Source organism: Pleurodeles waltl, chromosome 3_1, assembly GCF_031143425.1.
Source record: "Pleurodeles waltl isolate 20211129_DDA chromosome 3_1, aPleWal1.hap1.20221129, whole genome shotgun sequence".
In the NCBI taxonomy this organism is placed as follows: Eukaryota; Metazoa; Chordata; class Amphibia; order Caudata; family Salamandridae; genus Pleurodeles; species Pleurodeles waltl.
In genome coordinates this window covers 1,477,639,043-1,477,656,915 of record NC_090440.1, presented here as the reverse complement: position 1 = coordinate 1,477,656,915, position 17,873 = coordinate 1,477,639,043, and the positions used below count along the sequence as shown (strand labels likewise).

At 42.2% G+C, this 17,873-nt stretch overlaps 1 protein-coding gene across 1 annotated transcript in view; it reads right to left on the bottom strand.

The window, feature by feature from the left end:
• The window catches only part of THSD7B (thrombospondin type 1 domain containing 7B), a 2,268,639-nt gene that overhangs the window by 1,185,871 nt on the left and 1,064,895 nt on the right, over positions 1–17,873 (bottom strand). The window contains exon 7 of the mRNA XM_069225078.1: positions 9,644–9,799. Within this exon, the coding sequence (XP_069081179.1) occupies positions 9,644–9,799 (156 nt within the window). The remainder of the gene's footprint in view (positions 1–9,643; positions 9,800–17,873) is intronic.

Genomic DNA, 17,873 nt, shown 5'->3' with positions numbered 1-17,873 from the left:
ACCACATTCACTTTCCAAACACAGTTTAAACTACAAAGCAGATTAACCAGTCTCTTAAACACACTCTGGCTAGCCTCTGAGGTGTATTTTGCCTTTTGGTAGGTAAGGCCCATATATGAAGCCACTAAAAGAATGCTTGTCATACACTTAAACCAATCATTTTTTCAAGCCAAAAGTGGCTGCTACATATAGTTTCCAAACACTATTCAATCCATAAGGCAGATTAACCAGTCTCTTAAACACACTCTGGTTAGCCTCTGAGGTATGTTTTGCCTTTTTAACTAGTAGTTAACAGGGGCTTAGTCCAGCATAGGGAAAGAACTAATACCATACTTATACATTTTATTTGCCGCATTTGCATCATTTTTATTACACAACTGCGGCACAAACTTGCCTCAGTATTTATATTTGATGTTAGACATGTCTAATGTCAAAATATTGGAGTTTGCCACATTTTTTAGATGCGTGAACTTACCGTGCATTAATGAGATGCATGGTAGGTGTTCCCATCCAGAAAATGGTGCTATCCCCATAGCCTCATATTTATCCCCTGTGCTAAAATGATGCACAGGTGGGAGTAGGGGCCAAATAATGGTGCAAAGCTTACTTTGCACCAATATTTAACGCCTGGGTCAGACCAGGCGTTAGGGGACCTGTGGACCCATTCCCATGGTCAGACACCATGGAATGGGTCCACAAGTGACCTCCCCAAGCCCCAGGAACACCCCCACCCCCACAAGAGGAACACTGGAGGATGGGGGACCCCATCCCAGGTAAGTTGAGTAAGTAGAGGTTAGTATTTTTAAAATGTTTTTAAAGTGCTATTGGGGGCCCTGAAATGGGCCCACCTACATGGTAGTGGGTGCAATGACCATGCCCAGGGGTCCCTTGTTCCCTGTGCTGGCCATTGGGGTGTGGGAATGACTCCTGTCTTTTATAAGACAGGAGTCATGTGATATGGATGGTTTTGCATCAGAAAATAAGCTAGGCCGGCTAAAGGCATTTTTTTGCCTCTAACCAGCCCAGCGTCATATTTTGGTGCAAAACACCCTTCTCCCATACCTCCACCCCCACTGGGCTGATGGCATTTTTGATCACGCTAGCCCACCCTTTGCGCCGGCCTGCGAGATTCAATAAATTTGGTGCCCAGATGGAGCTCTGGAATGAGCGAAGCCGGCACTATACTTTTTGACGCAAAACTGCATTTGCACAGTTTTGCATCAAAAAGTATAAATATGGGCCCAAGCGAGATATTTAAACAGTCACAGGTAGAACAAAAGAGCAGATTCAAAGTACAAAATGCAGAGGAGTCAAGAGGTAAATTTAAACAGTCATGGGTAGAGGAAAAGGCACTTTTAAAGTTTAAGGAATACACAGTCTGTATTCTCACCAACCTCTCTGTCTTTTGCTCACTGGGCTGGTTAGGACACAAAGAAGCTGGGGTAAAAAAAAATGGAGGTGGCTGTCTCAGGGTTTCCTCCAGAAACTTAAAGGGCCAGTGTAAGTGTGAGAGTAGGGCTCAGGGTTGCCTGGGAGATAGAGGGCAAATCAGCAAGTACAGGCTACTGGGTGGGGCAGAGAGGTGGTCCTGAATTCAGAATCTCCTTGGATACAGAAAGACTCAATCTTCACGTTGTAGCTTTCTGTTCAGTTCTGAAAGGTAAAGCTCTATTCTGAACCTGCTAGAATAATGCTTTTTGCCTACTTAAACTAATCACTTTTTCAAACCAAAAGACAGTGCTTCATACACTTTCAAAACACAGTTTAAGCCATCAAGCAGATTAGGCAGCTTTGCAAACACACTCTGGTTAGCGTCTGATGTGTATTTTGCCCTTTTACCTTGTAAGGAAGAAGGAGGGTCTTGTATGATATTGGTGATAGGGTGGAATGTGATCAAGCATCCCAATTGATAAATTGGCACCTGACCCATGTGATTGCGACCTTGTACATAGATATGGAGCAGTTAGGCAACATCTAGAGGGTTTTGTAGTTAAAATACACAGTGGGAGAGTGTGACCAAGAATGATAGAAACTAGCTTTACCTTCAATTTGATAACTGAAATCAGTTAACACTTTCACTGGTACATGGAGAATAAAAATAGGGAGCATCAAGAAAAACATGTCAGTGCATGTAATCAAGTGTAGAAAAATAATTGTCCAGATATTTCTGCATAATGTGGAGCATTTATGCAAGTATAAGCTTCAGGGGATAATCAATGAAATGCTAAAATGCCAAAAGGTCAATATGGAAGGCAAAACAAGAATCACTTGATTTCTGATTGATAAAGATAAATTAGATTGACAGGGCACAAAGAATTCACCAGGTTCAGGAATAATTAGATTTTTTTAAACACATGTTGCTTTACAGCTCTATTACCTAACAACTAATTTTTGGCTAACATTCATTAAATCAAAGGGTGCTTGTGTTGTTTCTCTTTTCCTCATAAGGTGCTTCTTAACAAGTTGGTGAATTAACATTGTACTCAACCAGTTACTCTTAATAACATCCTTAAAAGATAAAAGTCAAAACCTAACACGTAAAGCACAATTGTATTTTATTTAATACTCCACTTGACTTAAATAAATGAGAAACATGCTTCTTCCCCTCGATACCACAACCAGTCAAACAACATCTAACCTTTTCAATAATACCATTGTTCTTTAGTTGTTTTACATCACAGAATGCATGCCTTGCAGCTTTAACAAAAACAAAAGGAAGGTTGAAGGATTCTATGTGCTGTGCATCAGAAATTCATGTTTAATGAATATTTTTGATGGATCAGTCACCATTCTATCTTGAGGGAAAATTACAAATAAAACATATCTATCCATCTACAAAAAACATGTCCGTACAAATAACTTGATACACTTTGTAGTAGTTTTTTCTTGACTGATAGAGTGAATGAATGAACGAACGATTGTGAACTGATAAAGCAGCATTAAGACTGCCAGCAACACAAGGATTACAGCCCAAAATTCATAGAATTGTAGTAAAGTAGACTGTTAAATTCCCTGCAGAGTTGGGCAGTGGAGGGTAGTGTGCTAAAGGTTTTGGCAGAGAACATATATATATATATATAAAAATATATATATATATATATATATATATATATATATATATATATATATATATATATATATATATATATATATATATATATATATAATACTTACTGGCCATTAGATAGGCCAGAAGGTTGTTGTAGTCAGGACCATGTTTCCATAGAAAAAGCGTTTTTTGACTTGCATATATCTTTGGTGCCATTTGATGAATTTTAACAAAATTAAAAAAAAAAAAAAAAGGGTGCAGTGATTCTTGTTGTGCACAGAAGGTTTTGGGATGATCCGTGAAGCAGGGGCTGAGAAAAAGGGGAGGTAAAAAAAGTTGTGTTTCGCATGTTAATTCCCATAGGACCTTGAGACATGTCTACAACCCAAACCATTGGACAGAATTACATCACTTTGGCAGAAAGCTAGCTTTCTGTATGCAGATTGATCTTTTGCTTATTTGGTTTAAATCAGGTCAGTAGTTTTTGAGACATTTAGGAAAATTCAAACTTGTAAATCTCTGATCGTGAAGACTTCACGGAAAATGACAAACTTGTGCAGGGAAATGCACAGCTCTGATTGGTTGCCAATACTTAAAACCAGGAAGTGTTGGTAGTCATCTTGGAACTCAGCTTGAGCTGAGTTCATAGAAAAGAATGCAAAAAAAAACATAACAGGCCAGGGAACAGACACCCTGACCCCTATGCTCTGGTGATGAGCTTCCAGAGTTAAAAAGCAATTGTGTTTTAATTTTACTGTGAATCCACAGTAAAAAAAATAAAAAAAAATAAAAACAAAAAGCAAGCATGGGCTCCTATTCTTGTTTTTAAATAAGCCCCCAGGTAGGCCAATGCGTTGGGAACACTTTTATGTTTTTTAAAGTGGGGGCCCGATGGCCCTCCAACAGCCCTGGGTACCACCACATCCACAGGGCAAATAATGTATTATGAGCGAGGGCCACGCAGCCCCCACACCCTTGGGAGAACACACTTTTATAAGATGGGGGAGGCCTGATGGCCTCCCACACAGCCCTGGGGAACACGTATCCCCGGGGCAAAAGTTTAAATATGAGAGGGGGGCTGCGGAGCCCCCACAATCCAGAGACCACAACCCCTAGGGCAAAAATGCTTTTAGAATGTGGGTGAGACCTCGTGGCCTCACCCCCAGCCCCGTTGACCACCACCTACCCAGGGCGAATAATGAAATATGAGCAGGGCCATGTGGCCCTCCCATACCCCAGGGACCACCACCTCCTGGGGCATTTTGGAAATTAGGCCCCCCCCCACGGAGCCATTGATGGCCCTGGGAACTGCCACTCCCCAGGACCGGCTCCTGCTATCTCCCAGGGTGCCCTCCCCATGACATAGCTGTTTGTTGTGGCTTAGTTGCAGCTTTGATAGCTGCACCCAAGTCACAGCAAACACTTTGGTTTCTGAGAGTGGGACCTGTCAAACAGGTCCAACTGTCAGAAAGTGGAGCTTTCATCTCTGTTCCCTACATGCAGATATGCGCGCAGGGAACAGAGATGAAAGATTTTCTTCAGCAACCAGGGAGCTGCTACTTGAAACAGCTCCTTGTTTGCTGAAGCAATTGTACCACGGGAAGTCCTTGAGGCTCCCTCAACGGTCCCATATACCCCCTAAAGGGAAAAAAAAATAAGGAACCGTGGGGAAGGCCTGGAGGCCCCCATGGTCCCAGTTATCCCAGAAAAGGGGTTAAAAATATATAAAATAACAAAGAAAATAGCTCAAGTGTGAAGGTCGGAGACTTTCACACTGAGCGTTGAGAGTTCGAGACCAGGTGCATGCCGAGTCATTTCCCTCCTTTTTTCCAAGTAGAAATGTTTAAGGCTCATACTGAAAGGTGTTCTTACTGATTTTTATTGGCAAATCCATTTTTCTTTTCAATATGTGCAGAAATATCTCATTTCAAGTATATCATCCACCAAAGCCTAGAAAACTCTCTATCTCCCTCCCACTCTCTTTCTATAGCTCTCGCTTTCAATCTCTTTCTTCCACTCAGACACTTATGCACCCACTCACAGACCAATTCAGACACTCATGCACCCACTCAAAGACCCACACAGACCCTTGTGCACCCACTCACAGCCCCACTCAGACCCTCATACACCCACTCATAGATCCACTCAGATACTATTGCACACACTCACACACCCACTCAGAGTCTCACACAACCACTCACAGACAAACTGAAACACTCATGCACCATCTCACAGACCTGCACAGACACTGACACACTCACTAAGACACTGAAGCACATACACTAATACCAAGACAGCGACTCTCACAGCAACTCTCACCCCCAGATACACCCTATTACACCTATGTTCACATGGCTGCAGCCAACTCCTGCCATGCATGGCCAAAGTCGATGTGCAGAGTAGGGTTGGGTAGTAAGTGGGGTTGGCCTTGCAGGCAACCTCTGCTGCACATGGGCACAGGCCGTGCACAGGGCAAGGTTGGGTGCTTAGAGTAGGTTGGCCTCAGGGTCTTGGCCATCCGCCGCCATGCACAGCAAGGTTGGATTAACGTATAGTCATGAAAATTACTTTACTTTTAAAAAAACATAGATATTCACAGAAAAAACAAAGATTACAGGGACGTTATAGTTAGGAAATAGAATTTTAAAAAACACAGAAATTCACTGAAAAAAAGAAAGGTTACAGGGGCATTTTAGTTAGGAAATAAAATGAAAATATCCTTAGAAATGTACTGAAAAAAACACAGGTTACAGGGACGTTATGGTTAGGAAATAGAATTAAAGAACCTTGGACGTTCACTGAAAAAAACATAGGTTACAGGAACATTATAGTTAGGAAATAGAATTTTAAAAAAAAGAAATCCACCGAATAAAACAAAGGTTACAGGAACGTTATAGTTCGACTCACATTTCACATGCACAAAACCAGTGAAATTCAGCAGTTATAGTTACCCCAGCTAACTATAACTTGCACCCCTATAATGTGAGGCTTATGACCTCACATATTACATCACTCATGACATGGTCAGTGACATCACTGATGGCATCTCAAATGACATTACTGATGGCATCACTGATGGCATCATCCACAAAAAACCTCAAACGTTCTTTCATTCCCCCATTCAAGCAATTTCAAATCCACACACAAAAATACTTGCATACTCATTCATACACCAATAACTCTACTGACAAACTCACACTCACTCACTCACACAGCCACTAACACAATGTCTCACTCAGCATACAATACTAACTCAGCCATTCATACACCAACACAGCTACTCACACACCCACTCACACAATCATAGAGTCACTCAAACACACTCATACACCTGTAGAACTACTCAAACAAACAAATAACGTACCCACAAAGCCACTTATATACCTATGCATCCACCCAAGCAAGCAGTTACACACCCACTCAGTCACCTATCTAGTCACATACACAACTACTCACTCTCCAATACATACACATGCACACAAAGTAACTCACCTGCACAACAACTACCACACCTAGTCACTCACTTGTAGAATCACTGACACACCCAGTCACCCATGCAGACACTAAAACACCAACTCACTTACTGAGAACTACTAACACATCCACTCACTCTCCCATACAGTCACTGATGCACCCTGTCACTTCTGTGTACTGTCACTCATACACCCACTTAGTCACCCATACAGTTACTCACATATCCACTCACAAACCAATAGTCACTAAAACATCCATTTACTCATCCATGCAACCAATCACAAACCCACTCACTCACCCAAGCAGCAAGTCATACACCCATTCTCTCACTAATGCACAAAATGACAAATCCAGTGAGTAACCAGTATAGCTACTTGCACATTTCATTCACTGTCTCATACAGACACTGATACATCCAAACACTTATGCAAAAACCAAGTGTTACATCCACTCTCTCACCTGTACAGCCACTAACTTACTCACTCACTCACTGATTCATTCACAAACACACTCGTCACTCACCCATACAACGAAACACAGCACAAGACCTTGAACATTAGCCCAGGAGTGACTCTGTTCTGCTCTGCATCCAAACATAATTATAACATTTGTATCAAACATCTTGCTAGTCTTACTCTTTGAAGTCATTGCATGGAGAGACCATTGCAATGACAATCTCTCTCTCTCTTCCATCCCGTAATGGGCTTCAAGGGAGAGAGAGTGCCAGGACTGCGGGAGGAGCCTCAAGGTCCTCGCGGTCCTAGCTGGCTTCCTGTGTCCTATGGGAGCCGGCATTGCTTCCAGAAGCAGAGAGCTGCTTTAAATAACAACTCCCTGCTTGTGGTAGCAATGTTTTCATCTGTTTCCCTGCACACATATTGGGAGCAATGTTTACATCTGTTTCCCTGCATGCATATTTGCATGCAGGGAAAGAGATAAGAACTTCACTTTCTGAAAGTGAAAGCTGAAAGAGAGAGAACCCCCCGTTTTAGATTTCCAAGATGTACCCTGAGGAGGTGGCAGTCTACGGTGCTGTGGGGGGGGGCTGAACGTCAATGACCCAGAGTCCTGTCCTACCAAGGAGCTTCTTAAATTAAAAACAAGTGCAGGAGCCCGCTTTCATTTTACATATTTTTCCTTTGAATTTGCGATGTCATGAAATTGTGGCAACATTTTAAAAAAAAAATGTTTTTTAATAATTTTTAGCCCTGGCGAGGTATCTCTGGGACTCTAGCACCAGAGCTAAGGGGTCAGGGTGACTCTACCTTGGCCCTTGTCGTATTATTATTTTTTTGTGGGACTTGGCTGATGCCAAGTTCCAAGATGGCTGCCAACACTTCCTGGTTTGAAGTGTTGGCAGCCAATCAGAGCTCTACAACCCCATGCAAGAGCTCTTATTTTTTGCAAAGACATTGGGGAGGATCCGCAGTACGAAATATACAAATGTATTTTCTGTTTAATATCTCAAAAACTACTGTACAAATTTACACAAAATAACTAAAAGCATTATCTGAGTACCAAAAGCTATTGTTTTGCCAAATTCGGTGTAATTCTATCCAATGGCCTGTCCTGTAGTCTTGTTCAAAACTCCTATGGGAATTAACATGGGAAACAAACAATTTTTGACGCCCACACCTTTTTCTCTGCCCCCACTTGATGGATCACCCTGAAGCTTTCCATGAACAACAAGAATCACCAGAACAATTATTTTGTAAAATTTTGTGCCAAATGGTGCCAAAGATATAGGGAAGTCAAAACTGTGTTTTGTATGGAAACATGGTCCTAACTATAACTACCTAGTGGCTACTGCCACTAGGTGAGATATATATATGTATATATTTCATTGCTGCCCCTCCTGTACTTCGGAAAGTAGGTCTTTATGAATCAACACATTTCTCCGTACACACAGAATGGATACAATACTTTAATCTATCAGGTTCTAAGTACCTAAAGAAAGGAGTATGTTTCTATATTACCCACCAATAACAGTAAAGTAGTAAAAGGGTTCATAGGAATTTTAGAAGGGCAAGAAATGTTTTTTTCATTTTTAAAATATCCTCTTAAGCTTTTTCTATCAATCGATTATAACTATTGGGACATTTTGCTATGTATTAGCCAAGTAGTAATTCTGCACTCACTTATATTAAAGAAATGTCTTCACACAAAATGGTTTACATATCCAAATATTGGTAGGTAGGGACAGCTATTCCACTGTGGATAAACTGCTAGTACATTTGTTAAATACATTATTGTGGTCAATGTGCAACTTCCCTGAGGACATAAATGCACCTTCATATCCTATATTTATAAGGTAAACAAAGTCAAGAGGAATTCTCTGCAAAATAAGTTTTTTTTAAAACATTTGGAGTTGTGTAGCTGTTAATCTCCGTTCTCACTCTCCTTTGCTTTCATTGTAATGGTAGCGCCTCTAAAATGTAAACAAACTGGGGCCTCTTCGCAAAGATATTTTGTGGTACATAAAGTACTGTACCAAACCAGCTAAATAGGGGAAAAATGTTAATAATATTCACGGAGTATTCATGTATAGAGTTATGACTGCTCTTTTACTAATAGGGTGTTGAACTTTTTGGTTCTGATTCACATACGGTTGTAAGAATTGATGTAACACTACTACTTTAATACAACTGTCCATTATAATAAACCCTTTCGTGAATCGGCCCCTTAGTTCTGGTAGCCCACTATCATGGCAGGTCCGTACATAACTGGTCACCGAAAACAAAAATGGATATGTCTTTTCACTGAATTTAGGGGGAATTGTGCTGTAGGGAGCTCCCCACCCCTTCACGCGTTTATGAATGTCACATACTTTGCATTCGTAGTATTTCATTTGATGTAGCATGTAACATGCTTATGTTGCGATCCAATCGCAATGAAGTTTAAAATCCTACATGAGACGATAACATGCGAAATACACCTCTGACTTACTTAATGCTTTTGACACGTTTTACAATACTTGACTCGTTGACATTTATGGCAAAAACGCGGGACGAAATTCTAATCCCCCAGTGATTACTGATCATTTATGTTTCGTTTTCAAGTAATTCCTTTCCAGTAAATCTACCCTTGTCTGACATTTGTGAAAAATCTGAATAACTGTACCTTTTCTTCCAAGTGGGTCTTGGCAGTTTTCGTGCATGCATGGTCCCCATGCAGACCAAGAGGAAACCACACAATCGGCGGAGCATGGGATGCTGCACAGCTGAGAGGTGGGAGGCACTGGTCCAGCGCACAACTTCTGGTCTACTGGTCTGAAGACTGAAAGAAGAACCATGTTACTATTTCCCCGCACAAAACAATTAATTTATCTTTTTTGGCACTGAGATAACATCCGCGGTGACAGGTAGTTTACAATACGTCTGCTCATGTTACAAATCAGACCCACTGGGAAAGGAGAAAAAATAGAATACAGCATGGAACAATAATATTTAAAGCAATGAATGGCAAGTTTCTTGGTGTCATATGCGACATTAGTGACTTTGACCACAGAGCTTCCTATTTGATTGCTTCTATGCAGTGCATGGTGAAACTGGAAGCCTCGCCTGACCTTACACATTTCCAAATGAAAGTAAACGGGGGATGGTGAGTTTTCGAATATATATTACACTTTCGTTGGATTTTATTACATGGCTTTGCCTAACAGCTTGAAAAATAAATGTTTTTGTTGAGTTCCTATGTTGCATGAAAACAGAAAAGTAATTGATTCAGGGCTTACTCATTCATTCACAGAAGCCCCTCAGAAATCTGACATCTTTTAAATCCTTTGGGTGTATACACTGGGGGACTCATTTACGAGGCTCTAGCGGCAAACTGCACATAACACTGCATGAAAGGGGTGTTCCATGGGTGTTGCTTAGGGTGTTCCCACACAACACTCATGGAACCCAAAGGAATCTGATTAATTCCCAGATTTACAAGTCCACCTCAGAAGTGATGTACCAATAATACAATGAGGAGAATTTGCTTTATTTCACCTTGTTTTTTCCTCTTTCTATGTGTGCTGTAGACGATATGGCACATTTATGCCCTTTGCCAGTGGCACAGGGCTACGCCACCCTGTGCCACAGGTCTCATAAATGAGGCCCGTGGTATTTTTACAAAACACTGATTGTCAACCGCATTCGTTTTTTCTTTAGATTTAACAGAGGTCTTGTGACAAACGGTGGTCTAATGCAGTCATTCAATTGCTATTTCCCAAAAATCAAATATAAGAATTTTTACATGCAAAGCACAAACACGAAAGCAATATATAAATATATTTTTAATTCTTCTGGCCTTAATCATTATCCTCTTTTATAAATATGAAACATAGGCCCTGATTTCTACTTTTCGATGCAAACGCAGTTTTGCACCAAAAGGTTTAGCACCGTCTTGCACCATTTCTGTGCACCAGCCAGGCGCCATATTTGTTGAATGGTGCAAGCTGGTTCAAAGGGTAGGCTAGCGTAAAAAAAATGACATTAGTCGGTGGTGGTGGCAGTATGGAAGAAGGGGATTTTGCACCAAAAAATGACGTTAGGCAGGTTAGAGTGAAAAAATGACTCCAACCTGCTTAGAGTCATTTGCTATCGTGAAACCATCCATACCACATAAATCCTGTCTTATAAAAGACAGGAGTCATGTCCACCACCTCAATGGCCAGCACAGGGGACCAGGGTCCTCTGGGCATTGCCACTGCACCCAGTGCCATGTAGGGGGGCCCATTTCAGGTCCCCCAATGGCACTTACCTCTACTTACCTATACTTACCTGGGATGGGGTCCCCCATCCTCGGCTGCCCCTCTGGTGTGGGTGGGGATGTCCCGGTGGTCTGGGGAGGGCACCTTGGGGCTTATTCCATGGTGTTCCACCATGGAAATGGGCTCAGAGGTCCCCTAATGCCTGCACTGACCCAGGCATCAAGCTTTGCACCATTATTTGACCCCTCCATATTTATCCCCCCGTGCTAAAATCACACACGGGGGGATAAATATGGCGCTAAGGCCATAGAGTCATTTTTTGAAGGGGAAAGCCTACTTTGCATCTCATTGATGCAAAGTAGGTTTCCACATCCAAAAAATGACTTTAACTCCTTGAAGTTGGTGCTATACAGGTCTGGCGCCAAAGTATAAATATGGAGTTAGTTTTGCACTGAAATTGTGTTAAAAAAATTATGCAAATTCGGAGCAAAACTTGTATGATATGCCCCATAGTGTGTCTCTCCTGTCATGTTTGAAACCTGTGACTAAAGGCTACAGACAGATCTGAGTAGTCAAGACTTAATTTATTCATCTGTCTTGGTGGGCCCTGAAGAACACCAAAGACGCAATACAAAAAATCTGTCATCGAACGTCATATTATATAATATTTTAGCTCCGCATTTACTTTTGAAACACCTATTGACACAGTCAAACCTACAAAAATTATCGAGCACGTTGTTGCTCAGTCATCTATAAAATTAGGAAAAGGGTGTCTACAATGCACTCCTTACTCAGCACATTGTGCAATATTAGATTTCTTATGAATAAATATTATGCATTTCTTTGAACCAATAACGCCACATTAATTATATCATGACGCATGAAGCATATGGTCTGAGAATCTGAGTAGGATGTCTTGGTAGCATATATACCGCATGTGAGAAAACAGGGCTGATTGCAGAGGCCCCCTAACTTTTTGCCCCATTTTCCACTTTTTGCTGGTGTTTTCCTGACTCTGATGGTGCCCTGGGTACTGCTAACCAGTCCCAGGGCCTGTGCTCTGTGTAAAATCAATATGCAAATTAGGCTAATTATAATTGGCTAAGTTTACCTACCTATAAGTCCCTAGTATATGGTAGGGCATGTAGGTTTAGGGACCACAGCATAGGTAGTGCACCCATAGGTGCACTGCTGAGGTGCCCAGTGTCATTTTAAAGGCAGGCCTGCCTTGCTGGCTGTTTTTAAATTAAAGTTATATGCAAATTCGACTTTGGAATTAAAAGTAGTTCCAAAGTCTTAAACTACCTTATTTGTACATATAAGTCACCCCTAAGGTGTGCCCTATGTGCCCCTAGGGCTGGGTGCCATGTAACTATAAGCAGGGACTTTATAAAAATAGTTTTATAAGCCCTGGTGAGGTAAAAACAGCCAAATTCGTTTTTCCCTCATTGTAGTAAATGGCCTTCATAGGCTAGAATGGGGAGACTTTCTTTTAAATTTTAAAGTCTCCTTAAATGATGCATACCAAGAATTTGGTATCAAATTAATTGTTGTAATAAATCCCACAACTTCCAGTTGTGGGATTTAATATAACTTGTTCAGGTAAAGAGTTTTAGACTTTACCTAAAAAGTTGCCAATTTCAGCCCTGCATTGTTTTTGCTGCTGTGCTCTGATTGGCCAGCCTGTAGCAGCTTAGCCAAGCTGCCTTGATGAGGTGTGAAGTGGCCTGGCTTCACACAAAGGAATGTGCCTGTGGGAGAGAATCTCCCCTCAGCAGATGGTGAGGCAGGAAGGGGTAGGGCTGCCATACTGGTCTTCAAAGGCAGAGAAGGACATTTGGAGCAACCAGCAACACCCCCACATCCTGCAACCCCAGACAACTAGGTGCCCCCTTGATTAGATTAGGAGAGGGGTGTGTTTATGATTTTTAGCCACACCAGTGGGTGGGCTCAGCCAGATGTAACCTCCAAAAATCAGATTCAGCCATGTTGGATTTTTAGAGAATGTTGCCTTCTGGGATGGATTTTTGCCACACTTCCCAGGAAGTGGTCATCACAGGGGGACGACCCTGTACCTGATTGGAGAACCAGGACCCCCCTGCTTTTCACCCAGGAGCAAGGATAAAACTGGCAGACCTGCACCCACACCTCAGATCCCCATCAGATTCCAACAAGGAAGAACTAAAGGAGAAGAAGGACTGCCCTGCTGGACCCCTGGCCTGCACCTGGAACCTGCACTCAGAAGGACTGCACCAGCTGCACACTTGGGCTTCACCACAAGAAGGACTTTGCCTGGCTTCAATTGGTTCAAGGAGGGACTCCCTGTTTGCTACAGGTGAAAAATTGCTATCCAGAGTCCCCTGCACCAACTCCTGAAGAAAGTGACCAGCTGACCACTGTCCAGTAGCCAAAAAGGAGTTTGCGCCAGGAGCATTCTGGGAGTTGTAGTCCGCACCCCCCAAGGACCATCACAGAACTTCTGGACCCTTGGGGTGAGCTGTGGACCCCAAAAGAACCTTAAAAGAACATCTGGGTGAAGCCCCAGAAGTTTGGAGAAGATTTGAGAATTTTTGTAAAAAAGCTCCAGAGAGGGACCGACCCGCCGCGGAAATTCTAGCCGGCTTGCCTCAACTGCGACCCGGCCTGACTTGGTGGTTCGTCCCGGTAAATAAAAATCTCCAAAAAAAAGACTAAGGGGGTTATTTTAACTTTGGAGGAGGTGTTAATCCGTCCCAAAAGTGACGGAAAAGTGACGGATTTACCACCAGCCGTATTACGAGTCCATTATATCCTATGGAACTCGTAATACGGCTGGTGGTATATCCGTCACTTTACCGTCACTTTTGGGACGGATTAACACTCCTCCAAAGTTAGAATAACCCCCTAAGTCCGAAGGTAAAAAGTTGACCGGGACCTCCCAGCCATCATATCCGAGAAGGGCTCCATGGACGTCGGATCAAGATCCAGGTTTACCCCGGTCGAAGGATTTTCACCTCGAAAAAACGACTAAGTCCGAAGGTAAAAATCTCCACCGAGGAATCCAGCATCGCGTATCCGGAGAAGGGCTCCAGGAGGTCGGATTGGACTGGCAGGCTCGTCCCGCTGAAGAAAATCTTCAAAATAAAGACTAAGTCAGAAGGTAACTTTTTAACCGAGGCCTCCCGCGACCTGTAACCGAGCAGGGCTCCATCGCTGTCGGCCTGAAACTTTGACTTTGCCCCGGTCAAGGTGCAACCAGATGACCCGATTGGCGCTTTTTGTTTCTAAGCGCTAGAAAAATAATTATTCTTTAAAAATTCATATCTCCGGTTCCCCTTATCCGATTTTATTCGTTTTTGTGTCATTTTAAAGATAAAAATATAAACTATTTTTATAAAATGGTTTTGGATTTTTAAACTGTTTCCTGTGTTTTATTTAATTACTGTTTTGTGATATTTGAATGCTTTACACATTGTCTCCTAAGTTAATCCTTGACGCTCGTTGCCAAGCTACCAAGGGTTTAGCTGGGGTTAATTTACTGAGACCTAACTGGACCTAAGTGGAGGTTAGTGGCTTGTTGCTAGGTGTAGGTACCTACCTGCCCTTACCAATAACCCATTTTCCAACACCGCACATTCAAAGCTAGAATATTTCTGACATCTGTTGATGTACTTCTGCATCTGCAAGTAATCAGAAACACAATTGTGTATGGGATGGAAATCATGCTGCAATCACACCCAAATAGGGAGCATGGAAAAACGCTTTTGAAAGAGAAAACCAACACCAATCTTGCAGCATGGCAGCTACTGACAACAATAGCTGGTTCAAGGTTTATTTAGCCCATGCTGGAAAGTCATGATATCACATTATAATGAATTCATATTGAAGTAAACAAGTTGGTTGTTCACGTATTAGATTTAAATGCCTCTGCTAGTAATGATATTTCTTGTAACAGTGCTATATATCCAGATGAGAAATTGGGACTACAAACATAGGGGATCATTATGACCACAGCGGTCGGCGATAATGTGGCGGTAGTACCGCCAATAGGCTGGCGGTACTTACTGCCACATTATGACATTGGCGGGTTGACTGAAGCCAACCAGCCAATGTACCACTACGACCGCCATGGCGGTAATATCCAACGTGCTGAAGATATCCATCTCCAGCCCGGCGTCCGACATTGTGCCGCCTGCCGGATTATGACCCCGCCTACTGCCATGGTTTTCGTGGCGTTTGTAATGCCAGGTAAACCATGGTGGTACGCACTATCAGTGACAGGGAATTTGTTACCTGGCACTGATAGGTGCCCCTCCTCCCTACCCTTCCAAAGGCTCCCAACCCCCTATCTTTCCAAAGACCCCCAACCCTCCCTACAACCATGCCCTTCACACACACACATACGCAGACACACACTTCTTCACACATTCATACACACATACATACATCCAATGACAAACACATCTGCACACACTTCCAAACATACACACAGACATGCAGTACGATTTCAAACATATACGCACTCACACTGCCATACATGCAAACACGCAATCAACACTCAACACACACCCGCATTCATGCACACACATACATGCACACACACCCACACACACACACACAACACCCTCACCTCCCTCCCCTGTCGGAGACCCCACTTACCTGGATCCAGGGGGTCTTCCTGCTGCTGGTGGTAGAAAGCGCCACCTTACCGCCATCTGCCAGGATGGCCACAGCTGGATTAACGCCCTTCTTGTGGCGGAAATCCAGTTGTGGTCATATTATGGTGGACGATTGGTAGCCGCGGCGATGGTCTTTTGGCGGCCGTCGCCGCAGTGGTAGGCGTTTTTTACCACCAATGTTATAATGAGGGCCATAGTCCCTTACCCACCTTTGCATATAACGTTACCATAAGTATTAGCGTAGGAAAACACCATGAGGCACCTTTATCCATATTTCATGCAGCTCAGTGCAGCTGTGGTTCTTGAAAGGGAAATAGGAGGAATGGGCTGTTTTTAACATGATATGATGCATCCCTGTCCTTTCCTATCACTGACAACCTTTTGGCTGCCTACTACCAATGCAGGCACCCTTCTCCCTGGTGCCTATGTTGCAGACTGGATTGTTTTGTGCTGAAAGTAGCACCTTCCTGCACAAGAACAATCCTCTGAGGCCTTTTCATCTTTGCATGTTAAAAGAGGCAAAAAGGAGGAGAAATTAAAATATTTCTCCTTGTTACACCTCACCCAGGGAGGTGCAGCATTTTGACTCATTTTCAGGTCTACCAGTGATGGTAAAACTGGGACAGTGCCATCATTCTTGGGTGGACGCTTCCCCCATGGAATGTAATCCTAGGGCATTGTAAAGCAATGCAGTGATTTTTGCTCTGTTGTATTACTCTGAATTTAGCAAGCCACGAAGGGCCATGCAAGGTGGCCTTGAGTGGCTTAGTAAATCTAAATTAGCAGTTGTGTTGCCCTTGCACCCCTTTGTTGGGTGCAATAATGAAACAACTACTTGATAAATATGCCCCTAAGTACGCTATGCAGATGTCGAGGCATTGTTATAACAGACAGCATATAATATAACGTATAATACAACAATAACTCACACTTCTCCATAATTATATGATAATAGAACATAAGATCACAGTCCTCTGTCAGCAGTTCCACATCTATACATGTACGGCACTCAATCAAACATACCGGTGGAAACTGACCATAAAATCTTTTTAACTGTATAAGATGAAAATTACTCTTGGGGGAATGACATGCCATCGAATGCCATTTTAGAGACTACCATAAAACCAATCCCTCTGGAATAAGAAGTAAAAAAAAGGAAAGTGGCAGAATTATTTTCTAACATCTTAGTCAGTTTGTTATTAAAAAGGTAGGCTTTGGATTAGATTAAGGTGATAATTGGGTTGCTGTTTAGGACTATTACATTAAGAGTAGAGAAAGTGTTAAGATTAAAGTTAAATCCATGGGAGTAGGAATATAGTAGCAAGATGCAATTAATAGTAGAATACGTTGTTGTACAAATGCCCATTTAAATAGCCAAAGCTTAATTTGTGCCAGTGGAAATGTATGACCAGCAGCACAGCTAATTTAAGGACAAGATATCCTATTTTTTAATTAGCAGACTTTGACCCAGAGAAACAGAGAGAAAAAAGGAGAAAGAAGGAGAAAGAAGGAGGAAAAGAAAGATAGGACTACAGGGACTAAGCAAGACAGCAAGGATGAAAATACCCAGGTGAGGTAAACAAGACATTTAGGATAGGCGCTCATAGAATGAGGCATGGGTTGTTATCAGCACAGAGGAGCATGGTGTTTGGTAAACCTGGCTGATGGCAGTGCTGGTGCACTTATTTGTTTTTACTAACTAAGTACTGTAACAGAGTGGGTCATGACCCAAAAACACTATGTTTTTGTTTTTTGTTTTTATTTTGAATGGTTTATATTCTATTTTTAATTTTGTGTTGACATCTAATGACAACACCGGCAGGCCTGATAATTTACAATTGAATATCATACTTTTTCTTTATGCATATCTGAGGTTATTTTACTTTTAGGGGTTAGATTCTAATGCCATTCAAACTGTTCAAATGTCTCAGACCCAGGTGGTTAGTTTGCAAGTGGGTCTTTATTTGGCTACTATGACCTATCTTTAGTGTGCGTC